We start from the raw sequence: 26,356 nt of genomic DNA, 5'->3' as shown, positions 1-26,356 counted from the left end.
GGAAATGTCAAACTGAAATCTTTTGTATTTTCTCCGTACCTTGTATAAGCCCCATTTTTGGAAGAGCTGTACTAAGTCATAGGAGGTCTTTTATCTTTTGAAAGGTTCTTCCAGGTGGTGCCCTTGCTCAAGGCTTTTAGAGACACTGCTTGTACATTAAAGTTGAAGTTACCCCCTAGTCTAGCTTCTCCCTCAGCCAATTTATTGAATTTACATAATACCTTCTGAATAAAGTCAAGTAGCTTTGAGTTTGGTGCACATGGATATCTAACAGTTATTTTTTAATTGCCGTCAATTGTCCCTTTAATAAAAACATATCTACCATTATTGACCTTAAGTATTGAGTTTGAAGTTTATTCTTTTGACACATTGTCTCAACCTTTGAGATGGGTAAGGATTAAAAAAAGTTTTGGTGAACTGGGGAATTGGCTCTGGAGCAATGCCCATTGTCACTGTGTGTTTGAGTATAGAGTTGAGAATGGAACATCCTGTTTCTCAGGGTCTCTTTAACTGTAGCAATCATTTATACTCTCTTGCTACAAACCATAAAACCTAAGTGCTTCTGGAATTGCTTTAACAAAAACTACTGCAAAGCCCTGTTGGTATCAAAATTTAAGGGTCAGTATAGATGTGGCAACACTTCTGATTCGACAAACACCTGCTGGCTCTCAGGTTTAGAGATTGGCTGGGCAGGAGCATTGGGTTATCAAAGGAAGCCCCATATAATGGCGCAGCTAATAGCGGCATTTAACGAAAATCAGCCTCTGTGCCAGGGATATGGATTGTGGTTAATGTAAAAACAGTTCAGTCTGTTAAGGTATCTCTGAAAACTGCGGGCCACTGAACAGGCAAATTGATTGGAACTGCAGTAAAGAGCAGAACAGTCAGAAGCTAAGGGTTAGAAAAGGTCAGCAGCATGGTGGTGGTCTATCATAGAACTTCTGGCTCAGAGAGCAATTTCATTTTCTCAGCTAGTTCAACTCTTTGGCCAATTAATTTAAGAAGCCCTGCCGGTCAGGCGCTTCCCTGCACCAGCAGCCATTACCTGATGGTACCAAAGTCAGCGGTACCAAAGTCTGCCATTGTACAGTCCTTATTGCCATGGGATGATAAGTTTGTATAACTGTGCTCAACTGTAGAAAAGGAAAGGACTATGAAATATTATTTAACTTCAGCAGTAGGGCCTACAACCTCGCTTTCAATATGCTGGTTGAGCCTCTAATTGACGGTGAGTGGCTGGCAGCGACCAAAACCCGTTTCCTAATTCCAGTGGACCGAAAAGAATAGTTATTTTAAGGCAAGTAATTCCAAAATCTGTCGCTGGTATGGACTACCAAAATAAGATAATCTCCCTGCGAATCAATGGGTACTAAAGCATAGCCTGCAGGCAGTCACTGATTCTGTCAGCCAGTTTCATGAAAGAAAACATAAATTTGTAGAATTCAAAGTTTGTGGAGCTTCTCAACGGGATCTTTCTTAAAGACTTATTTCTTTTTCCCAAAAGTGAAGCCTGCAAGCTTTTGAGATATTATCTATTCTCCACTGACTCTGGGAGGCATTTCAGTTACTTCAGGAGTGGTCCTTCCCCTTCATTCACAAGGAGGAGGGGCTATAAACTTGTTGATTCAGAAAGAGAAGGTTCTCTTTCTCTGGTGTAAAGGGCACAGCTTTCAAGAAGTAGAAAGAAAAGTATTCCTTCCTTCTCTTCTCTGCCTGACATGGGTGAACCACACAAGGGGGACACCAGCAAAGGGAGGGACAGATGGTTACCTCTGTATGGCTACCGCTATATCCCCTCTATCCAGGATTGCTCTAGGCAGTCCAGGCTCTGTAGTTAGCTGCTGCTGCTGCTACGACGACTCTCCCTTGAAAGTTGTTTGCCTTACTTCTTAAGAGGGACACTTGTGCAGAGCTAGTGGTAAATGCAGCAGCTGTCTCCTGATACACCTGTCAAGGGGGTGAAATGTACCGTATTTTTCGCCCTATAGGACGCACCGGCCCATAGGACGCACCTAGTTTTTTTGGGGGGATTTATTCCCCCCCCCCCCGTCACGGCTTCAGCGCGCCCCGTGCTCCGGGCAGCAGGCTGCTATCCGCAGCCTAGGGAGCCCTGCGGGAACTCCTGCGGGCTCCCCAGGCTTGCTGATAGCTTCCTGAAGCCTGGAGAGCGAGAGGGGTCAGTGCGCACCGACCCCTCTCGCTCTCCAAGCTTCAGCGAAAGCCTGCATTCGCCTCATAGGGCGCACACAGATTTCCCCTTCATTTTTGGAGGGGAAAAAGTGCGTCCTGTAGGGCAAAAAATACGGTACTTTGCCATAGCCCAGTCATCTCCCACCATATTTCTGCGCTAGCCCATTGCATGTTTGTATGACTCACCCACCCTCCCTTTCTCTGCGGAATGGGTGTAGGTGCAGGGGTTGGGTTAAGAGTCAGCAGTATTGGCGTGAGTGAGGTTTTTGCTTAGTGCTTTATGGTGATAGTACAGCATGGGAAGCTAGCATGGTGAAGTGCTAGTGGATCTCTCTGTAAACTTGTAAAACTTGTATCTGGACGAGGTTTTATTTCTAAAACCAGAGAACTGCATCACGGTAGATTAGTTCGTGATGTACTAGCATTTTTTTATGTTTATGTTTTAAGTTTATGTGGATAGTGTGTTTATGCTTATCTTGCGCCATGAGACAACAAACACTTTGAACTGAAGTGAGTGGGTAAGGAGTTTTCTCAACCAGGAACTCTTGGGAAAAGCTGGCTGCTGGGAAGCAGAAACACCCTGACATTTGCTGGGTGACTCTGCTGGAGCTGTTCATACTCTGCTGGTCACACCGGTCAGTGTGCAGTGTAGTATCAACAGCAGATGGTGGGCCCAGGATAACAGGTTATGGGCCGACTGACTTCAACAAGTCCAACGGAGGGAGCATGAAGCAAGGAACGCTCGAGAAATACTCTGGTATATTTGTGTGACTTAGAATTGTTTTGGCTGGAGAGAGCAAAATGCACTTTGTGCACGAGCAGGGTCGTTTTAGTCCATGACCTGCTTTTGTTTATTGCAATTATTCCAACTCGTCTTTGAATAAGGATTTCTAGGGTTTGGGGCTAGAGCACAGTATCATAGCCAGAGTTTCAGCTCATCGAAAGGCAGCTTTGATGGGACTGAAGCATAATTTTTAAAAAATGGTTTAACAGAAGGCTCCCTAGTCAAATCCTTTGGAGCAGAGGAGGACTGTCCATCTACCTGCAGATCCTCCTCTGCCATTTGGATAACCATGCCATGACCTTAGTGAGGTGTTTTGAAGCCCAGTAGTTCTGTTTGCCTAAAATTGACTGAATGAGAGATATCAGGTGCTTCTGGTGATGGGAATGCTTTTCATGAAAGGGGCATGTGAGGTCAGAAGCTTGATTCTCACTTTCTAACACCTTGTCGGAACAAGGCAGTATGTTTGCAAGTAAGTTGGAAAGGAAGACTCACCACAGCAGGGATTACCACTCAGTCCAGCATCATAACAAGCTCAAGGTTTTATTATTGAGCTAAGTTGCCAATGCAGCTGTTAAACACAGTACATACTTAGCTTCCTGGAGAAGAGAGAGAGAGAGAGAGAGAGTTTACATATTTTTCTTCCATACCAGTGAAGGGAGGGGCTTTTTTTTCTTTATCATGTGATTCCTTTGATTAATACCTTGCTTTTCTTTTTCCCACTGGCCCTTGGGTTTTGTTGCTACCATCTGTTCTACCCACTATGGACCTGTGAATGACAGTTTGCTTGAGTGGCTTCCAGTAGAGACAGACAAATAAAGATGTTTTCAAGACTTCATACTTAGGATTGCATCAGTGACTTACTGAAAGTGATTGACTTTCATCTGGTTCACGTGTGTTACTCCTACCAACCTTATTGGAAGGGTTTTGGTTTTTTGCTCTTTGTTGCTCGTGCACTTTGCAAAAAGTCATTTCTCCAGCTTGAAACTTTATTGCTTAGATGTACACAGTATAGTGATAAATAGTGAAAACCTGTTTCTGAACTTGCATACAGATAATTTTGAAAGTTTGGCAGCACACAGACTTTACTTCTACTTTTTAAATGACTTTTTTTACAAATGTTGGCTCTTAATGAATAACCTGCAGAGTAAATAAGCATATTTCTTTATAGGATGACTTATTCGAATAGAGTTTAATTAAATGTTTTCCTATTTGTGCCAGCGCCATTTATTTTGAAGGCTTTTTGATGAGCCATTGATGAAACAGCTCAGTGTGTGATTTTGCCCTTTGAATCTGCTGCTTGATGCAAGTTCTGTTTTCCATTTTTCACATCTCCATATTCTAATTCACCAGCGATCATTGAGGCGTACACATTTTCTGACGGCAGATGCATCTTGCACTGGAATTCTTCCCTCATAGCCTTTTTATTTATGTGTGCTTCAAATTTTGACATGCTGTGAAGTCTTCTATTTTTCACAGACACAGACGTACATATATGAAAAAGTTATGGATGTTCTTTTTCTTCTTCCCATCCAAATTTTATAGCTGCCTTCTTCATATATGTGTGTGTGTGTGTGTGTGTGTGTGTGTGTGTATGGCACCTGTTTATTTCAGATCAGCTTTTGCTTTTCAAAATCAGAGTTGACCCTAAATCTCCTTTATGATTTCAAAACATGAATTTCTGTCATGGTTTGAACTCAAGCCTAGAGTATCTCATTGTATTGTGTGACCTGTGGCTTCCTAGCTAGTACTTGCAGCAGGCTGTTCCTCCAACACTAACCACATGGACAGATTCTGATGCATCAGTGTTTATAAAGCACTGCTTATCTGTTTAAGGACCATTACTAACTGTTCTTAGTGTAGCCAATAACAACATCCCCTAAACTGACTCTAAGTGGCTTGGTTGGCCCTCCTAACCTGTTGGATTCTTCCCACTCTCCCATTATTTTACCATGTATGTCTGGCCTCGGATGTTATATGAAAGGGTCTCAAATAACTATGTGATAATTAAATGACCTAACTAAGGAAATGGGTATTTTAAAACATTGGCAGCGTCTATATATTTTAATAGTTCAGATGGGTTTTCTTGCTCATGCTTCTTTCTTGTGAAATTATTTTGATGTAAGTTGCTTTGGCCAAAAATCAATAGCAGCACCTAGTTAAACGATGGAACTCCCAAAGGAGGCAGTGATGGATACCAACCTGGGTGGTTTTAAAAGAGGATTAGACAAGATCTTGGAGGAGATGGCTATCGATGGCTCTGAGTAATAACTGGAAACCACAGAAGAGTGCTCTTGTTCTCAGAGGCTGCTTGTTGGTTTCCCACAGGCATCTGATTGGCCACTGTGAGAACAGGATGCTGGCCTGATCCAGCAGGCTTTTCTTATGTTCTAATCAGTGACCGTTTTCTTCCTCATCTCACAAAGGATGTTCACTAGTAGTACCTAGCTTCCTGAACTTTCTTCTCCATCCTGCCACCATAATTTATCTTACACTAATTAGGGGTGGGTGGGTGGAGAGAGAGAGAGGAAAGAGAGAGTTATGAAAGTATTAAGCACCACTTCATGTCATCTTGCTCTGAATCCATTTTAGGATTCAGTTAATCACTAAAATAATATATATGTTATTGTGATTAACAGAACAGAGAAATAGAGGGAAATGGGACATTCTTCTTCAGTACTACCCCCAAAACCCCACCGGGCAATCATAGGGCCCAAAGTGGCTGTTGTTGGGACAGGCACACCTTTAGGTACTTGGGTCCCAAACCATTTAGGGCAGGGGTCTGCAACCTTTAAGACAAAAAGAGCCACTTGGACCCGTTTCCGAAGGGAAAAAAACTGGGAGCCGCAAAACCACTGCAACATTTAAAACATATCTCCGGAGCCGCGATCTGATAGCGGGCGGAAAGGTGACGTCGGGACGGTGTGTGACTAACGCATGCACCGCCCCCATGCGACGTCACAGCCAGTACAGCGCCCGCCACAGTGGGGAGTGTCGGGACGCACAATGCGCCTCCTCCCCTCACTGGTATCCGCCCCGGAGCCGCAGCAAAGGTGTAAAAGAGCCACATGCGGCTCCGGAGCCGCGGGTTGCAGACCCCTGATTTAGGGCTTTATATGCTAGTACAGTGGTACCTCTGGTTACGTACTTAATTCATTCCAGAGGTCTGTTCTTAACCTGAAGCACCACTTTAGCTAATGGGGCCTCCCACTGCTGCCACGCTGCTGCCGCTACGATTTCTGTTCTCATCCTGAAGCAAAGTTCTTATCCCGAGGTACTATTTCTGGGTTAGCGGAGTCTGTAACCTGAAGCGTATGTAACCCAAGGTACCACTGTACCCGCATCTTGAATTGGGCCCAGTAGCTCAGTGGCAGCCAGTGCAGGGCTTTCAGGGCCTGTGTCACATTGTCCTATAGGCTGCCCCACCTACCAATCCGGCAACAGCAACCTGCACCAGCCGCCACCACTATCTTCAGGGGCAGCCTCACATGGAGTGCATTACAGTAATCCAAGCAGGTTGTCACTACAGATGTGCAGAAAATTTAGCAAGCAGTTGAAGTGGGAGTTTTAACTGCAGCTTTTGAAAGCTGTTCCATGGTACACTCAAGACTATTCGTTTTGTTTGAACTAGCTTAAGAAATCACACTGTCAGCTTCCCAGAGTGAGGGATGTGCATTCCATGCTGTCACAGGACTTTTGAGAGCTATTACTTCAGGAGCACAAAAATGAGAAGGCCTAAAAAAGTGGGATACAAATGCATTAAATAAATTATAAAATAAATAAATTGGATTCAAGGGCGGGGCAGTATTTTGCCTAGCTGAACCTACTGTGGCAGTACTGTATGCTAAAAAAAAAGAAGGTTGGAATATAAGTCCTTCTCTTGTTAAGATTCTTTCAGCAAAGAATCTGCCCTAGTGGATTTCTCCAGCCTGTTGGGGAAGGGGTATAGGGATGGGGGGGAAGCAGGGAGTAGTTGTGAGAATCTCAGGAAAGAGTTAATGTTGTCATATTTACCAAGAAACAGTTCTCCACTCTCCTCTCCAGTAATTCAATCATGTTGGCCTGCTTTCAGGCAATACTACGGCAAAGTGACAAGTTAATAACGGCAGTAATAATAGTCGCAGAGCCTAATGTTGTTTCCCTTGCTCATACTCTCATTGCACCATCCTGCCGCCCATGTTGCCTAATGCAATTTCCAGTATTGTTAATCCAGTTTGAGTAGGAATTTTATTCTGCTCTGCAAGAGAATAGCACATGCAGGAGCCAGGGTACCATGTACCTTAGGGACCTGGCCACATTATTTGTGACTCTGCCCTTCCTTGTAATTATATTATTTTTTATTTGTCCTTGATTCTCCAAGAGAGTAAATTAACCTTTGTTGTGAATTAACTCCCCCTCTCCTTGTTCTTTTCCATAGTCCTTTCATAGAAGGGATTGCCCTCAGAGTGACTTCTGCTTGTTTTTCTTTAATTATTCTCAAGCACCACCTTCCTTAGTGCAACTAAATGTGCCAACTTCCTTCTGTAAAAAAGATAAACCATAATGACTTCATGCCATTTCATAAGCAGGTAATCACAAAATGGATTATATTGTGGAGGTGCACACTTGCATTGCTTAGTACAAAGTCTCCAACACTGTCAAGTCCCACTGCATAATTTTCCTAACCTTTCCTTTCCCTGTGGGGATAAAACCACAGGAAGTGAAGCTGTAATAATAATATTATTTTGAGGAAGGACAGGCTTAAAGACTTAGTACTCTCTCTCTCTCTCAATATCTCTCTCTCTTTCTGTTTGCACAGATTTTGTGGGAATTCCAATATATTTCCAAAGTATTATTGTTATTTATCTACCACCCTTCATCCGAAGATCTAAGGGCAGCTCACAAGATAAAAATACAGGATAAAAGCACAAAAGAGATACAGTGGTACCTCGGGTTACAGACACTTCAGGTTACAGACACTGCTAACCCAGAAATAGTACCTTGGGTTAAGAACTTTGCTTCAGAATGAGAACAGAAATCGCGCGGCTGCAGCGCAGCAGCAGCGGGAGGCCCCATTAGCTAAAGTGGTGTCTCAGGTTAAGAACAGTTTCAGGTTAAGAACAGACCTCCAGAATGAATTAAGTTCTTAACCCGAGGTACCACTGTAGTTAAAACAAAAGCAAAACAACACCCTTTCCCCAAACACATTTAAAAGGCTGTAGAATATTACCGTATTTTTCGCTCTGTAACACGCACCTGACCATAACACGCACGTAGTTTTTAGAGGAGGAAAACAAGAAAAAAATATTCTAAACGAAACAGTGGATGTATGATTTTTGTGGTTCATGCTGTGGCCACAGACGTGATCTGACGGTGAGTTTGGGGTAGCCCAATGCAAAAATCCTGAGGATCCACGTGGATCCATGCTTTGTAACCACGTTTTTGCGCCATTGCAGCCCCATGAAACAGTGGGTGCGTGTGTGTTTTTTGGTGCAGGCTGTAGCCATGGATATGCTATGTGAACTGATGGTGAACTTGGGGTGACCCAGTGCAAAAATCCTGAGGATCCATGTGGATACGTGTTTTGTAACCACATTTTAAGTGGGGAGGGAAGGAAAAGCATTCAAGGGACAAGGAACACGCGTGGGGTGTGTGGAGAAGGATGCGGCTAATAATGCAGAAGAGGGGTTTAAGGGGAGAAGGAACACGTGTGGGGTGTGTGGAGAAGGATGCTGCTAATAATGCAGGCGAGGGGTTTAAGGGGAGAAGGAACACGTGTGGGGTGTGTGGAGAAGGATGCTGCTAATAATGCAGGCGAGGGGTTTAAGGGGAGAAGGAACACGTGTGGGGTGTGTGGAGAAGGATGCTGCTAATAATGCAGGCGAGGGGTTTAAGGGGAGAAGGAACATGCGTGGGGTGTGTGGAGAAGGATGCGGCTAATAATGCAGAAGAGGGGTTTAAGGGGAGAAGGAGCTCGCGTGGGGTGTGTGGAAAAGGAGCTTTTCGGTGAGCTGAGCAGGGAGGGGGGAGGAAAAGAGCACTGTTGCTTTCCTCTCCCGCTTTGCTCCTTCTCTCCCTCTTTGCTGCTTTACGCAGCTAATGGCGAATCCCCTGCAACCCAAGTCCTGCTCAGCTGAGACGCTGGGAGAATCGTAATTTCCCCCTCTCCCTCATCCTGTGGCCTCCTGTCCCCAGCAGCCTTTTAAATAACTTTTTTACTGGTTTTCACTGCGCTCGTGGCTCAGAGCCCTCCTGTGCCCTGCCGTCCCTCTGCAGCCTCATTGCTCCGTTTAGAGAGCGCATGGACCTTTGCTAGCTGAGGCTGCAGCAGCTGTTGCTGGCTACGCGGCGCTTTTTCCGGCTCGCTATGGCTCCCATCTGTCCCTCCTCGCGTGTAAGCGGCTGCTGCCCGCTATGCTGCCATGGCTCTCCTTCCCTCCCTCCTCCTCGGCTCCTCCCCCTCTTCCTGGCTGTAAAGCAATCAAAGCTAGAGCCGTGCAAAGCCCTGCAAGCGGCTCCCGCTTTGCTTGACTGACGGCAGCCATGGCTCCGGTCGAGTGCATTCGCTCCGTAACACGCACAGGCATTTTCCCTTACTTTCTAGGAGCAAAAAAGTGCTTGTTTTGGAGCGAAAATTACGGTAATCAGCCAAAAGTCTGGTTAAAGGGGAGTAATTTTACCTGGCACCTAAAAGAAATATAACGAAGGCACTGGATTCCACAAATGGGGAGCCACTGCAGAAAAGGCCTGTTCTCATATTGCCACCCTCAAAACTCTCTTGGACAAGGCACATGAAGAAGAGGATGATTGCAGAGTCCTGTCAGTTTGTATGGGGAGAGGCGGTCTTTGAGGTATTGTGGTCCTGAGCCATTTCAAGCTTCATAGGTCCAAACCAGCACTTTGAATTGGGCCCAGAAGCTAATTAGCAAGCCAGTGCAGTCCAGCCAGGATCAGTGTAATATGTGCAAACAGTTTTGCCCCGGTGAGCAACCTGGGCGCTTAATTCTGCACCAGCTGAAGTTTCCAAACCATCTTCAGAGGCAGCCCTACATATAACGCGTTGCCGTAATCTAGCCTAGAAGTTACCAAGGGTTTAGGCATTGCAAGGCCTGTCTTTGTGCATTACAGCAGAACATGGGAGCAGTCAAGTCGCTGTATTGGGACTAGTCTTTTTTTTACTCTTTCATAAAGAGTTGGGTGTGAGCAATGTGGTGACTGGGTTTGCTGAATGACGCCTAATTGGCCAGATTGGTAAAAACAAACAGGGATTCCAGCGACCTCCAAAAAGATCTCTCCAAACTGGTGAATGGGCATTGAAGTGGGAAATGTAGTTCACCACAAATAATATTACATACCTTTGAATGACAGCTGTTGGGGAACATGAGCAGGACAGTGCCATTGCTAGGACCGGCCCTAGTGTTAGACAGCTGCCTCAGATAGCAGATCTGCAGTATCGGTTAGTTATTTTAATTCATGGTGATTATGGTTGCTGTATTTTTACTGCCGTTATGATGGAGGAACGCTTGTGGGACTTTTCTGCCTCAGGTGCCAAAATAAATTGACTACCCTTGGGTACTATACACCTTGAGCTGAGTGTGGAATCGCATTTGCTTCAGTTAGCTAGATTGTTTGGGGCCAGCTCTGGCTATTGCACGAGGGCTTCCCTTAGGCCACTGTGAAAACAGAAAGCTACAATGATCCCGCAGGGGTCTTATACTCTTAGGTTCATTTTAGTGTTTGAAGGGCATTCTCACGTCTGCAAACAAGCTATAAATACTCCTGGAAACCTCAGCTGTGTTTTACTGTATATTTTCAAATGCCTTTTCAGTATGAAACCTGTAGTGGAAATCTGTGGCCTTACAGTGCAGTGCTTACAGTATGTCTACCTAGCCTGTTCATTGCGGTAAGTGGTGCTAGGATTGTAGCCCAAGTCTTGTAACCATGGGGGGTGGGGTGGGGGTGTACGTGAGCACGTAAGTGCAAGGTTGTCCTGTGATTCGCAAGAACCCCTCTGTATCTTTTTCATTTTTGCCTGTTGCCCTCCCTTCTCTTACATCAAAAAGGCCAAATTCTGTCAGAGGCTCCGAAAACTAGGGCAAGCTCTGGGAAACTTTGTAATATTTCATAAGTTCTCTCCAGGAGAAGGCTCTCTTTGAAGATTGCTAGCCTCTGGGGAAGAGTGCCTTCAAAGTGGGACAAAGCAGCCTTTGACTGCCTCCCCTTCGAGCTCAGATGTGGTAACCCATGGGACTCTTTGCTGGTTTTGGCGCTGCTCTGCGAATCGTCATTCTGTTTCCCCCTCTCCCACCCCAGTTCCCCTTCAGTTCTTGACCAGTTCCTTCTGCTTCCCTCCCATTTCTTTTTTAAATAGAATGTTTTGCCAAGGGTGTCTTTGGCAAGATTAATCATCTTAATAGTTGAATTATGGGAGGCGAGCCTGTGTCCTGCCTCTGTAGTTTATCCCTAGCAGAGAGCTTGTGGTATTTGATCTGATTTTCTCTTTCTTTAATCTTGCAATATAACATGGGAGGGATGTTGTTGTTGTTTTAAGCCTAAAAGATAATATGCTTCGTGTCTGGCACTTCTGCCCTACAGATCCAAGTATTTTATGAGAGCCAGGTCACTCTAGGGGCAGGAAGCTGAGGGTGCATCTACACCAACATACTTATCTTAGGAATTGGTTGCCCAAGGGGTGATGCACTCAGTCACAGATGGAGACATTGCTTAGCCCAGGCTTCCTCAAACTCTGCCCTCCAGATGTTTTTGGCCTACAACTCCCATGATCCCTAGCTAGCAGGACCAGTGGTCAGGGATGATGGGAATTGCAGTCTCAAAACATCTGGAGGGCTGAGTTTGAGGAAGCCTGGCTTAGCCCCTTGCAGTTCAGAGTGTCTTCCCTGTTTACATGGCTGACTGAGGAAAATACAATTTGCACCAAAGACTGCATAGCCTTCCTATTTGCTCCTTGCAGCCCATGCAGGAGTGATCCAGGAGAAAGAGGTGTGGCCCTTTCCTCCTGAGTATACAAACATGCAGTTTTAAGTTTGTAAATTAATAAAAATAGAGTGCTCTTACTCTGGTTCCCCTTTGACAGTGGAACGGACTCCCTCAAGGGAGTTGTGGACCTTGGAGGTTTCTAAGCAGAGGTTGGATGGCCATCTTTCATGGATGCTTTAGTTGAGATTCGTGCACTGCAAAGGGTTGGGCTGGATGACCCCTGGGAGCCTTCCAACTCTAAGATTCTGTGATTCTCTCAGATAGAATAGGGACTATAAAGGAGACAGATGGCATGCCACCCAAAACTATACACCAGCGAAGCAAAGTTGAACAATGTGTCTGCAGTTATAAAAATACAGTGGAAGTGGGAGTATTGCTTTGTTCTTGGGTTCAGATCTTAGCTAGCAGTGGGCTTGCTTAGGTGCCTTCTGGAAAAATAATGAAATTTTCCGCCTGTTTAAAAACAGGAATGGTGACTGCAGAACTTTCACTGTTTTGTGACCATGAACTCATAAGTAAGTAAATTTTTATTTATACCCCGCCCTCCCCAGCTAAACACAATCAAACAATTGATTAAAATACAGCTTAAAAATTAGAATCAGGATAAAATTAAATGACTGCCCACGAATTACAACCATAGGGGTCAGCTATCCATGTTGGTCCCACATGAGCCAATAAAAGGGTCAAAGAGGTACAGGGTCCCATAGAGGGGGGGTCAAACTGGGCCCAGACCGAAGGCCAGGCAGAACAGCTCCGTCTTGCAGGCCCCGCGGAAGGACGTCAAGTCCCACAGGGCCCTGGTCTCCTGCACATTTTTTTTTTAAAAAAGGAACACCTAAGTGAAAGAGCTATTTAAAAAACAACAACCCCACACTGAATACTGTTATAGCCTGTTCTGGTGACTCTGATATAGCCCCCAAACTACTAGTACAGTGGTACCTCGGGTTACATACGCTTCAGGTTACAGACTCCGCTAACCCAGAAATATTACCTCGGGTTAAGAACATGGCTTCAGGATGAGAACGGCAATCGTGCTCTGGCGGCGTGGCGGCAGCAGGAGGCTCCATTAGCTAAAGTGGTGCTTCAGGTTAAGAACGGACCTCCGGAACGAATTAAGTACGTAACCAGAGGTACCACTGTACAGGCATAACAGAGCTGCTTGCCAACTGCAGATGATTCCAAAGAAATCTAAACTGTGTGTGTTGGCCACTTGTAAGTCGGAGTTCCTCTCCTGTGTTGCAAGAGCAAGGATGTGTGAGGAGGGAGTCTGAATCCCTGCGGACAAATTCCAGTAGATAATTACATTTCTCCTTGCCAAATTCCCTCAGTAGCTTCCGATAAGGTCATTCTTCACTTCTTGGTCCCCAGACGGCCTCTTTTGTGTGTAGAGAGATAGCAATTGCATTCTGCCCTGGGGCCAAGGGAACCATAACTGCTCACAGCTAATCTTAAATCCCATATTTAACATGTTTTGACTTGTTACACCTTGCCAAGTTTAAGCAACCTTGCTGCTTTGACCAGAAATAGTTAAAATGGTGCAGTAGCAGGTGGCATTGGGAATAACCTAATGTCCACATAAGCTGTGCCTAATGCCCTTTACTATTTTGCTTAACTACTCCTTTGCTCAACTCCTCCAGGTTACCAAGTGATGGTGTAGCAATTGGATTAGGAATGAACGGACATAAGTATGATTTCCTCTCAGGTCCTTGCTTTATTTCCCCAGAGCTTATTGAGCAGGTGTTGCGGAAAGGCTTTGGTCTCCTGGCATCTCAGCAGCAGCCACTGGTTAACTGTGTTACTCCACACGTGAAATTGGTTTGCTGTGTAGGAGAAGCTGCTACAAGCACAGCTATGGCTTTTGATGTGCTTGGTGTCTCTGTGCCTTTCAGATACATCTGCCCAAAGCAATGTGCAGCTAGTGGCTCTTCACATTGTCTCCCTGTTCTTTATTTCTTGGTGCATGGCTTGTTTCTTAGACAAGAGCTAGTGTTCAGTCACGATTCCATCGCTGACTAAAATGATGCAGGCAGAAATAAAACCCCAAATTTGCCACCCATACATGTCAGTTTATAACTCAGCATCATACCTTGATGCATGTCTGGAGTGAGTAATAATTGCAAGCACTTAAGTGGCAAAGTGTACTTGCCCCATGGAATATGCCCTTTTCCATAACGCTGATGTGTTTCTGGCACAGTATTATGATAGGTATGCATGGTTTCTCCTCTCAAACCTTGGAAGAACTGGTATTGTGTTAAAAGTGCAGAGGCTGAGAAAGCAGAGCTAAACGTGCAGCCAGCTCAGTGCTGAGTTTAAACTGTGATCGGAAATCAGTGCTGGCTCCAGGATGTATGTATGTTTGTTTGTTTTAAATAAAGTTTCATTAAAAAAAATTCACAGTACAATAAAAGACACACCAACTCACACCAAGATAACAAAAAGAAAAGAAGAAAGATAGAAAAATATAAGATTCTCTATCACAAGTATATCCCATTTTTTGTCCCATACAGAAAATGATGTACCCTCCCAGTTCTCCCCTTCCCTGTCTCTCACACAAGGTCCTACAAACTATCGAGCATCTTCATCTGCATGCAAATATAACGAGTAGGAATATTAAGAGAAATCATTCTGAGCCTGGATAGCTCACTTGGTTTGAACATGGTGCTGATAACACCAAGGTTGCAGGTTCAATCCCCGTATGGGACAGCTGCATATTCCTGCATTGCAAGGGATTGGACAAGAGAATCCTCAGGGTCCTTTCCAACTCTACGATTCTATGAAATAATAATAGAATGCCGAAAGACAGAATGATAATAATAACAACAAAATACTAAGAGAAAGAGAGATCGATAGAAATGACTTCCAGCTATCCATCTGTCAGTTGTGTTAGCAAGTGTTCCTCATCCTCGTTCCTCGTTCCTTTTGCTTTCCATCCAAGAAGTCCAAGAGAGGTTCTTCAGTTATATGTAAGTCATAGCTCCAGGATTTTGGTTGTCCTCTGTCTGACAAGGACCCTGGGGGCCCCTGAAATTGGAAGCAGTGAGACATGTCTGATCTCACTACCCCACGGAGCATGCCCTGCCCACCATTTGCAAGATACGTTTTTAGCTGTTCCCAATACAGTGGTACCTCGGGTTACAAACGCTTCAGGTTACAGATTCCGCTAACCCAGAAATAGTGCTTCAGGTTAAGAACTTTACCTCAGGATGAGAACAGAAATCGCGCACTGGTGGCATGGCAGCAGCGGGAGGCCCATTAACTAAAGTGGTACCTCAGGTTAAGAAGGGTTTCAGGTTAAGAACGGACCTCCGGACCGAATTAAGTTCTTAACCAGAGGTACCACTATACATGGGCAGCTATAATTGAAAGAAGTGGGGGTGGGGGGTTATGTTGTTAGGCCACATGGTGGCGCAAAGCAAATGCTTTGTACATCAAGGGGCCACCCCAACTCGGTATGAACGAATAAACCTTGCAAAGTCGTGTCTTTTGCCAGCACAGACAGCTCATTAGCTCAACTATTCCAGTCTGGAGAAGCAAACACCCAGCATGTGAACGCAGAACAGAGACTGCCACGTGTTTCCATCTTATTACAACTCAGAGGAAGTAAAATGGAAGAGGACTTCAAAAATCTTGAATGCCACAGCAAAATGCCCCCCACCCCCCAAAAAAACCCCAGAGGGGCAGATAGCTTGCTCAGCATGTGCACATGTGTGTGAACACACACCGTTGCTCCGCTGGAGTGTGTGTGTGGTACTTTATTAGCAGATATAGGCTGCCCATTTAACATATAAAGTTACTATAGCAACTGAGGTTTCCTTAGCAACAGTGCCAGAAAATAATCCGGTACCAATTAAAAATAAACTGTTAGCAAGGGAGGGGGGGCAGCAGTGGGAGGAGTAGAATTTCTGTGAATTGGTTCCTTTCCCTTGTTGCTTTTTCATCCCAAGGACTCCCAAGCACTGGCAGAGACATGAAATAACGTTTTTCTTCTTGGCACCAGCCAGGAAGGTGCACTGGGTCACGTTGCCCCCTCTTGGTGGCTGAGGTTATTCTCCTAAAATTAATAAGGTGGAAAGTATCTACTCAGCAGTATGAGCCTAAGCCTTCCTATTAAAGCAAGCTCCCTAGAGAGAGGAGATGAGGGCTCCTTTCCTCTATATGTCATGTCATTGCAGAGCACAGCTATCTAGTCTTTATTAGCATACTGATTAAAGCCAGCGGCAATATAGGCTCCAGGGGAACTTCTTAATGTGTTGCCAGGATGCATAAACCTTGCATGCTGTACTAGGAAAAGCAAAGTTCTATTGTCACGAGAGTGCTTTTTTATCAGAATGTTTTGTGCCTCACCATATCTCCATTCCCTCCAAAGCAGTCTGGCATGGAAGGGTTAACGGAATTGGGGAGCTTTTGAAAGACTCCAGGGAGGGTGCCCTCTCTCCTTTTGAAACTTGTAGCAATGTGCTGGTGTCAGACACGTGTGTGTGTGTGTGTGTGTGTGTGTGTGTGTGTGTGTGTTGTTCCATATTATATTGTTTTTTTGTCTTTGGTTTCGTTACGATGAAATCCCAGACCTACAGTTAGAGAGAATTGTGAGTTCCATTTTTTGTAGCGTCTGTTCCTCCAGGGAACAGTTTAGGAACAGACACAAGTGAGATGGGAATTGCATTATATTTCCTGTTTTGCCACTGCTGTAGGATTCTCTGATATATTTTTTTAATGATCAATGAAGAACTGTTTATAAAACTTGGGATGATCTACATATTGACATGGATGGGTGTAATATACAGGGGTTTCTAAACACACACACACACACACACACACACACACACACACTTATCCTTTCAAACTCACAGTTAATTGTAAAGTCTGCTAAGAGTTTGTTTACATGATCGGTTATCCTGGAATAATTAACTCCTCAGCTAACTCCATCTTCTGTTTGCTGACACATTCAGAGAAGTTAATCAAGGCTGAAGCAATAGTAAACGGAAGAAAAGTACAGTGTTAAAAAGAGGATCCAGTTACACACCTTTTTGTCCTAAGAAAGAAACAGTACAAGATGCTAAAGTGGTAACTTGCATCCACAAAAGCTGATCAGATAAGAAAATGAGGGTTGAGCTAATGCCAGATGTGCAAGTCTAAAAATTACATGCAAAAGTAGAGAGAAAACAAAGCACAAGGCAGATATAACTAAGCTAAATGCAGCAAGCAGCAAGAAGTTTAAGGAGGTGATGCTCAAAGGACTTAGCCTAGGCCTGGCCAGCCCAATTAAGATAAAAGACGAGAAATAGAGCACTCTATAGGTAGGTAGATGTAAGGTTGGCAGTTCAAATCTGCCTGACAGAGTGAGCTCCCGTTGCTCTGTCCCAGCTTCTGCCAACCTAGCAGTTCGAAAGCATACCAGCACAAGGAGATAAATAGATACCTCTCCAGCGGGAAGGTAAATGGCATTTCTGTGCACTCTGGTCCTTGTCACGGTCCTCTGTGCACCAGAAGCGGTTTAGTCATGCTGGCCACATGACCCAGAAAGCTGTCTGTGGACAAACACCGGCTCCCTCGGCCTGAAAAGGAAGATGAGCGCCATACCCCATAGTCGCCTTTGACTAGACTTAACTGTCCACGAGTCCTTTACCTTTAGGTAGATGTGTATAAACCCAGGGTGAGGAACCTCAAAGCTGGGGGCAAATGTGTCCCCCAAGTCTCTCTCTCTGTGTGTGTTGCTCAGGGCTCTCCCCAAGCACTGCTGCTCATCAGCCCAGCTCTGTGCCCTTATTGGGTGCTTTTGTCTTTCTGGGATGTGCCTTTGAACTGGGAGAAACACCTATTGCTTGCTTTGGTGGAACATGGAACAGGTGTGCCTGTATGTTGTAGAAACCTTGTGGCTGAAATGTAGCCCTCTGTATCAGGCATAGGCAAACTCGGCCCTCCAGATGTTTTGGGACTACATCATCCCTGGCCACTGGTCCTGTTAGCTAGGGATGATGGGAGTTGTAGTTCCAAAACAACTGGATGGCCGAGTTTGCCTATGTGTGCTCTGTATGAAGGCGAATCACATCCATAGCTTCACCCACTTTTGCTTATGGCCTCACCCATCACTGGCATGTATCCCCCGAAAGGGTGGCCTTGGGCCCAAAAGTGGTTCCCTACCTCTATAAACAGATGCAGATAGAAAAAGAAAGAAAGAAAGAAAGAAAGAAAGAAAGAAAGAAAGAAAGAAAGAAAGAAAGAAAAAGAAAAAATTCCCAGACATGGTGAATTTTGGTGAAAGAAAGGCACTCTTCGCATGTGCAGAGGCATCCTATACATAGGTTGGAATGAACAAGTAAACAAATAAAAATAATTGAATGGTCGTGGTTGCTGTTTGCCCTAACCTTTCTGTCTTTTGTGTGTGTGTCCCCCCCCAAAAAAAAAATCCCCTTCCTCCAGTGACAAAGCTGCAGGTCAGCAAATCCAAGCGGAGCATCACCCTCGTGGAGAACAAGCCCATTCCCCTGAACTGCTCTGTGAAGTCTCAGACCAGCCCGGACTCCCACTTTGCCGTCCTGTGGTATGTCCACAGGCCATCGGACACAGACGGGAAGCTCATCCTGAAGACCACCCACAACTCTGTGTTTGAGTACGGCACCTATGCTGAGGAAGAGGGGCTGAGGTGGAGGCTGCAGTTTGAGAGGTCCTTGTCCGGGGGGCTCTTCAGCCTCACAGTCCAGAGAGCCCAGGTCAGCGACAGCGGCAGCTATTACTGCCACGTGGAAGAGTGGCTGCTCAATCCCAACCATGCCTGGTATAAGCTGGCTGAGGAAGTGTCTGGCCGGACGGAAGTCACTGTCAAGTTGCCAGGTAATATCTCACTTGCCATGTCTGAAGCTTGCCTAAGACTTCATGTCTATAGCTGTTTCCTGAACCGCAGCAACTTCCTGTCTGCACACTCTGCCTGGCAAGTTCCCAAAGGAAAGTTAAGCCTCTCTTCCCACCATAAGCATGTATCTTGGCCCCACTGCACGTTTGCTGTACGGACGCATCCATGTGGGAGTGTCACTGTAGCCCCATTTCCATTCTTCCGCACGTCACAGGAACTTTAGGAGAGCAAATCTGAGAGAAAGAAAGGGCAATATGCCTTCAGTAAATTCTCGCAGCAAAATCATGTTCTCCTGCATATTCGTACTCTGGCAACCTATGTATAGCTCAGGATCTCCTGCTTCTCAATAGCAATCAGTGGGGCATCACAGACAGGGTGGTGTTGCTCTCTTCACAGTGCCAAGCATCCATGCCAGTTCCCGAGAGAGAGGAGGGCGAGGCATGGGTTGGCTCAGCGCAGTGCAGGCTTGCCAGCAGGAGCATCCGAATAGCCCCACCACCATACCCGCACTGCGCTGAGCTCCCCACACTTCCCCCCTCTCCCTCTCAGGAACTGGCATTGACACTTGGGGTGGGGAAGGCAAGTGAGCAACGCCACCCTGCCCTGCCTGCACCAGACTGCTGCTTTTGCTATTTGAAAGCATTTCAGGACACAACTGATAATACTGTTTGCAGACTGTGGTTCATGGGGAAAGCCTATAAACGGCCTTCTCCAGCCTAGTTCCTCACCTGGATGTTTTAGACTCCAGCTGCCATCAGCCTTGAGCCAGTGTGGGAAGATGGGAGTTGTAGTCCAAAGCATTGGGAGGGCACTAGGTTGGGGACGCGGGTGGCTTTGGTCTAAACCACTGAGCCTAGGGCTTTGCCGATCAGAAGGTTGGTGGTTCGAATCCCCGCGACGGGGTGAGCTCCCATTGTTCGGTCCCTGCTCCTGCCAACCTAGCAGTTCGAAAGCACGTCAAAGTGCAAGTAGATGAATAGGTACCGCTCTGGCGGGAAGGTAAACGGTGTTTCCGTGCAGTGCTCTGGTTCACCAGAAGCGGCTTAGTCATGCTGGCCACATGACCCGGAAGCTGTCTGCGGACAAATGCCGGCTCCCTCGACCTATAGAGCAAGATGAGCGCGCAACCCCAGAGTCCACGACTGGACCTTTAGGTTGGGGAAGGCTGTTATAAAATCTCTGGCTTTGAGAATGCCTCTGTTTCTGACTACAGGAGTCTAGATTTTCATGGCCCTGGTGCATGAGCACGGAAGTGTTTTCCCCTGTTTGCTCAAACAGGCTTTAATGGAAGGAGACGGTCTTCTATGCCTCTGAGATGGTATCTCATTGATAGTGATCAGATGGAGAGGTATCTGTTTGCTTGGGAAAGCTCTGTGTCAAATTCCTCCCCTCCTGTACACTTTAATTTTATTTATTGCCTGGGTCCCAGTGGTGATGTGGAGTGATGGTTTCTGTTCTCATGTGCTGAGCTCTTAGAAATGAGAGTTTAATGAAGAGGGAAGTTGGCTGCTGAGGGGCAATCCTTTCCCTGACAAGAATGGAAAGTGAAGGAAGTAAGGAAGTGTTGAATAAATCAATGAACCGCCAGCCAACAAATAGAGAGGCAGAAAGGTGAGGTCTATTATAGAGCAGAGCCTGGGAGGGCTGGCAATTCCCAGCAGCTAAGCATTGCTCCAGAAAGCTTTGTGTTGACATCTAAACATTTTGTCCTTGAAGGACAACCTGCTTTTTCATATCAGGCCCAGCAGAGTTGGGAAAGAACAACAGGTCACAGTTTTGACACAGGAAGCAAAGAGGAAGGAGCCAGGGCCATTTGCTTTCTCAGCATTGAAAAATAATCCTCAATATTACAAAAGCACATAGGGGAGTTTCCCACAAGTTAGGCTGAGACCTGAATTTCCAGGCCGTACAACATCAGGGTTTCTGAGTGTGCCAGGGGATTCAGTAACTGGCCCAAGGTGTGGCTAGTCCTTAGTAACTAGCTGACGCTGCATTTGGAGAGCTTCAAGTGGTGTTTAATGCTTTCACTGCGATGGAGTACATTGTGGCATTTTGCATTTCAGTCCTTGCATTTGTTGAAGCAAGTCCTCTGAACCTCACTTCTTTAGAAAGAAGCGAGAAGCCTGCAAGAAAAATCAGAGCCCATACTGTTCAAGAAATCACACTGTCATGTGGTTGGCACTGTAGAGCAAATCACACTAAATTGGTACAAAAGAGCCCCAGGCAGCCAGTCTGGAGGAAGTTGTGTCCAATTAAGGCCAGCTGCAAAGGAAGTTCCTAATCCCTGGTGATGACCTGCTGCTGATATTCCAAATAGTCTGGTTTGGTACATTTGCAATCCCTAAATCTTATTAGTAGGTATTGTGTCTGCAGATTGCATGGAGGACAAAAATGCCTTATTGTTCTTCCGATTTCAGGGCCACCCTGAACAGTGTGCAGAGCACAAAGGAAACCAATGACCTTCCCCTGGAGGGATCTCTTTAGATTAATACCATTAAAAGCAAATATATAATGCTGAGCTGAAGCAGTATAAAGCAAAGACTACTGCTTAAGTCCTGTTGCATTGTCAACTGGTTTTCTTTTTAATTTTATGTTGTTGCTTTTCCTCTACTCCCCCCCACCCACCCAATAAAAACCCCAGATAACCTTTTGGAAGTGAACCAGACTCAGAAGAACATCACAATCCTGGAGAATGAATGGGTGACCTTAGAGTGCCTGGTCACCAACCGGAGCAGCCAGGCTTCCCAGTTGTCTGTGGAGTGGTATGTGTGGAAATCGGGCCACCCGGAGAAAGAAGCAGTGCTCAAGCTGACTCGCCAGGCCACCCTGTTATACGGAGAGCTGTCAGCCCTGAACGATCTGAAGAGCCGGCTGCGCTTGGAAAGCCCCTCTCCAGGCCTCTACCTGCTCACCATCCAGAACATGACTGTGCAGGACAGCGGGACCTACGACTGCCGGGTGGAGGAGTGGATACTGGGTCCCACAAACGCATGGTACAAACGGGCAGAGGACCTGTCTGGGCTGACAGCCATTGTGGTGAAACAGCCAGGTAAAGTTATCTGTGGGTCCGGGGCTTTGGGCCACCAAGAAAGAAAAGCTCAATCACTGCTTATGGTGAGGGAACTTGCTGTGAAAAACATCCAGCTGCTATATAGATATAGAATGCCTCTCCCTACTGCACACCATGTAGATACAGGAACTGCAGCTTAATATTTGGAGAAAGACAAGTTGCCTAGGCTGAGTATTTAGGGGCAGCTGTACCTTTGTTCTCTCCCTACTTCTGTCCTCTCCCCTTTCCCCCTACCCCACAGTCCTTGCTCCCCCTTCCAGGTTTCGGGAGCTTTTTGCCTCCTCAGTTATTTTTCCGTTTGTTCTGTTCCGTTTTCTGTTTGTTCCATTTGTTCTGAGGCTTTCCCCCAAGCATGCTTTTACCACCCTCTTCTGCATGGGCGGTGCTCTTTTGGCTACGTAAATATTGGCACTCACCCTTTAGGCTGGGGAATAGGAGTAGGGACATGGTCAATATCTCTCACCTTTCTTTTTCTGCCTAGATTCATCACACCTTAACATTTGCAGCTAAGCCACTAGGATGCAGCTGGTAATACACACTTTAGCTTCTTCAGGACCCTCCACAACCTCTGTGTTCCAAACACAGAGATCCTTTACTAGGATTTTGAAATTTGCCATCTCTCTTCTCTGATACTGAGGAAGGATCTGTCATCTCCTTCCCCCTTTGCAAGGTCTCTAAGCCCCTAAACCCCAGAGCTTGACAAGAGCAAAGGAAGCTTAGGCATGTTTTGAAAACAAGGCCATCTTGTTTTGATTTAATGCATTTAAATGGGGTTTTTTTGGGGGGGAGGGTTATAAAACAGCTTTCTGTTTACAAACTCACATTGGTTTGTTGTGATATTGTGTGAGAGTTAATGGGAGATAATTGTATGCTTTGGATGCTTGGTTGGCAGCTCAGGTTAAGATTTTAACCTCAGAGTTCATAGGATGGAAGGGTGAGGACACAGTCATTTTCCATGCGGAAAGTTTGACAGTGAATTTACTGGCAACACAATTTCCCACAAGGGTAACGTTTTAAATTAGGTAAAATGAAAGTACAAAAGAAATTTCTAAGAACTAGGGAAATAATGTGGCTTTGAAGTGCTTAAATTAAGTCTGTACGCATTTCAGTCACAGCTTCTAACGTGCAGCACAAGTTTAAGATGGTGAAATTTGGCCTCTGAAATACCCTTCAAATTGGTGCAGCTGCTTGCAGATGCCTCTCACAGTCCCTGTGTGCTTCAGCCAGACTGGTTGGTGCCTGTGGAATGTCCAAAACATAGCTTGCGATTGAATAGGATTTTCCAGGGCTGAGGACAGGATTTGCAAGCCAGCTCTTGGGAGAACGTGAAAATCTTATCACTAACATCTTTGCTAGAGAAACATTTTTCAGGCCAAAGAAGAAAGAGCTAAGTGTCTCTGTGGGGAAAGAGTTGTCTCCAGGCATTAGTAATTGCGAACGCTGCACACATTGCAACTAAGCTTCCAAAATATTCCTTTTGGGCTGGAAGTTCTCAGATGACCTGTTACAGCCCCAAGATAGACCAACGGTTCTAATTTGAGGGTGGAAACCTTAACAGCTACTTTTGAGTTGTGAGGAATGGGAAAGAGGTGGTGGGAATCATTATGCCCCATAAACTTTTTGGCTCACTCACAAGGTTCGAAAATAATTAAATGTCTTTGTACACACCAGGAATTCTTTGTCCTGTCCATTTACTTTTATGAATTCTCTGCTTCTCCCAAAACATCCTTTGAGGCTGTTGATCAGATTTTCCAACCCTGAGGCCAGTGAAATAGTACAAACTCTGAAGAAGGGGGAAAGATTGATGAGGCTTTATTAATATACAGTTGGTTGTATTCTTAATTATATAAGAAATGTTTTTGTTTTTTAATTAGTGCAATGTGAATGTATAAGTACTGCCATATTTCTAATAAAATAGCTTAAATCCCCCCCCCCGTATGTCTTGGAGCAAATGATACCAATGCACTATATCCCGCTGTTTTTGTATGCATTGAGCAGTCCTTGTGCATATTGCTATGTGCTAGGGCTTATGAAATTCCACCCTTGAAAATGTTTGGCTGCATTTTGGTGCCAGTTCTGTGTCCCAGGAGCGGCATCTCTGCTGCTTCCTGGGGTCCTATCCCACACACCTCCAGTAATGGTGAACAAGACATGGGGGTGAGGAGGGGCTGTGTTATAAATATGCACTTACTGCAGCCCTTAGTCATGATCTCCCTCATTTGAATGTTACTAGAGGTGTCAGGAACCTAGTAGCTATGCCCTTCCTGTTAATGCAAATACCACCCTTCAACAGGATACCTCAAGCTTATTTGTAAGCAACTCTAGGAGCTCTTTCTGGCTGGAGAGCAGAATAATTTTTTTTGCAGAGTCTACTGTTACATCATGACTCTCTATAATGGTGGCTCTTGGAGTAAAGAATAGGCTGCACAGCAACTTCTTCTCTTTCCCAGAGGCTGTTTTGATTGGGACAGAGACATGGCCTTCAGCTCATTGTCAGCAAGCTGCAATCAGTGTAATAAAAGAGGCTGCACAGTCCCGCCCATTGTGTTGTTTGTGTCATGGGCTTACTCTCTTCTCTAACCCTTTGTTTCCCTACAGTTCCTTCCTTAATGATCGAAAAGTATGCAGTGCATCCATAAAGGTTGCTGTTTTCCATTTCTCCTCCCTCTTTGGATCTGTTAGACCTGAAGACAGGAGAGAGCCGTCACAGGCAAACTCCGTTCCAATTTGAGGGAGATTAAGTCCTGCTTAGCTGGCCAGTGATCAGGCCTCCTGAAGAAGCCATGTCTGTGCATTTATGTCTGTACAGTGAGAGAAGCTAACCAGTCTCTGTGCATGTTCCCACCATCTTCAGATGCCTCGTTGCAAGTGGACACAACCATGGCCAACCTCACCGTGACAGAGCAGGGGCAGTTCCACCTGGATTGCAACATCCTCTCCCTCTCCAGCCGGGACTCCCGCTTTGCCGTGACGTGGTTCAGTGTGAAGATTAAAGAGAAAAGTGGGCCTGCTGGTCGCAAGTATGCAGAAGAAAGGGAGGCCTTGTTAAGAGTAGGCCAGGATGCCATCTTCAGCAGAGAAGCCAGCCCCTGGGAAGGCCGGCTGCGCTTCCAGAGGCTCTCGGCTGTGCTCTATCGGCTGACTGTGTTGCAAGCAGGGGCTACAGATGCTGGCAATTACTCCTGCCGGGTGGAAGAATGGCTGCTCAACCCCAGGGGAGCATGGTACAAACTCGCAGAGGAGGATTCTGGCCTTATGGCTGTCTATGTGCAAGACTCAGGTGAGTCTTTAGTAGGGGGGGGAGATTTTGTGTGTAGAGGCCCAGGGGTGATACAGCTTGAGGGGAGCGAAATTGGCTAAGGTTTTTTCAGCTGATGGGGAAGATCTTGGAATTTCACTTTTGTAGGGAAGCCAAAACTTAACAGAGACAGTGGTTCTTTTGGTTGAGAAGTTCCCAATTTGGCAATGCTGTCAGGGCTTGCTCACTGTTGATTACAATTGGGCCTAAAAGGCATGGGCTTGGCTGAGTCTCCTTATTCTTAGAGAATGTCCCATTCCGCATCTTGCCATAATCCCTCAGCTGTTCCTGGTAACACCTGCAAATTCTGCTCATGTGTTTAGGGTTGAGAATTACATATATCATGCTGCATGTTTCAAGGGTGAAACCATATGGAACTTCAAACTTCACTGGGTGGAGCATAGAAGCAACTTGCAGAATAATAGTGCCTGTGGCACTCTATGTAGCCGATTAACAGCTGAAGCTTTCCTTGAATCAGCTGAGAGGGGCGAGTATGTATTGTGATGACACTGAACGCACGTCTCCTGCAGCCCAATGGGGCACCTGTTGCATTCCAAAAGTAGGACAGTCCACCAGCTTTCAGACAAAGAGGCTTTGTAATGAGTGTTAAATCTAGAGTTATGAAAGTGGGCAACCTGTGGCCCAACCCAAGCTGTTGTTGGGCTACAACCTGCATCATCCCTGACCATTGGCATTGCCAGCTAGGGATGATGGGAGTTGGAGTTTAACAACAGCTGGAGGACTACAACCTACCTCCCCGACTCTGTGTAGCAGGAGCTCTCTCTTTATGCTCTAGTGGCCCAGTGCCAGGCAAAATAGGCATGACACTACTCTTGTTCTCCAAGGCTCGGCTCAAGTTTACATCCTAAAATTCTGAGTATAACAGGCTGTAGCCTTTGCATTGTGTATCCATGTGTGTTTTTTAAACAGATTACGGCTAGGAAAGAGCCCTTTTCATAGGAGCAGATAATCTAAAAAAATCATTCCCACTTTAGTGCCCATTCCACAGGGTAAACAAAATAAAACTTTGGTGTATTGAGGCAGAAAAGCCAAGGGAAAAAAATGGCAGCTGCTTCACATAGTCGGCTTGTCTTGGTCCCCCATTTAAGCCACCGTTGCCTTTGCTTAGTGGCCATTAAGCTCAGGTGCTCAGAAAGTGAAGTTTCCTTGCTCTGAATGTTTTAACTCTTC

The 26,356-nt window shown here is 45.7% G+C and overlaps 1 protein-coding gene across 2 annotated transcripts in view; it reads left to right on the top strand.

Moving 5' to 3' along the window:
- Positions 1–26,356, top strand: part of IGSF3 (immunoglobulin superfamily member 3) — a 127,679-nt gene that overhangs the window by 98,335 nt on the left and 2,988 nt on the right. For both annotated transcript variants that reach the window (XM_081199614.1, XM_081199613.1), the window contains 3 exons: positions 18,368–18,778; positions 21,439–21,846; positions 24,722–25,147. In XM_081199614.1, coding sequence (XP_081055740.1) covers positions 18,368–18,778; positions 21,439–21,846; positions 24,722–25,147 — 1,245 coding nt within the window. The remainder of the gene's footprint in view (positions 1–18,367; positions 18,779–21,438; positions 21,847–24,721; positions 25,148–26,356) is intronic.

This window comes from Podarcis bocagei (genome assembly GCF_964188305.1).
Source record: "Podarcis bocagei genome assembly, chromosome: 6".
NCBI lineage: Eukaryota > Metazoa > Chordata > Lepidosauria > Squamata > Lacertidae > Podarcis > Podarcis bocagei.
The sequence above is the reverse complement of the archived record's forward strand: the minus strand, read 5'-3'. Positions and strand labels throughout refer to the sequence as shown.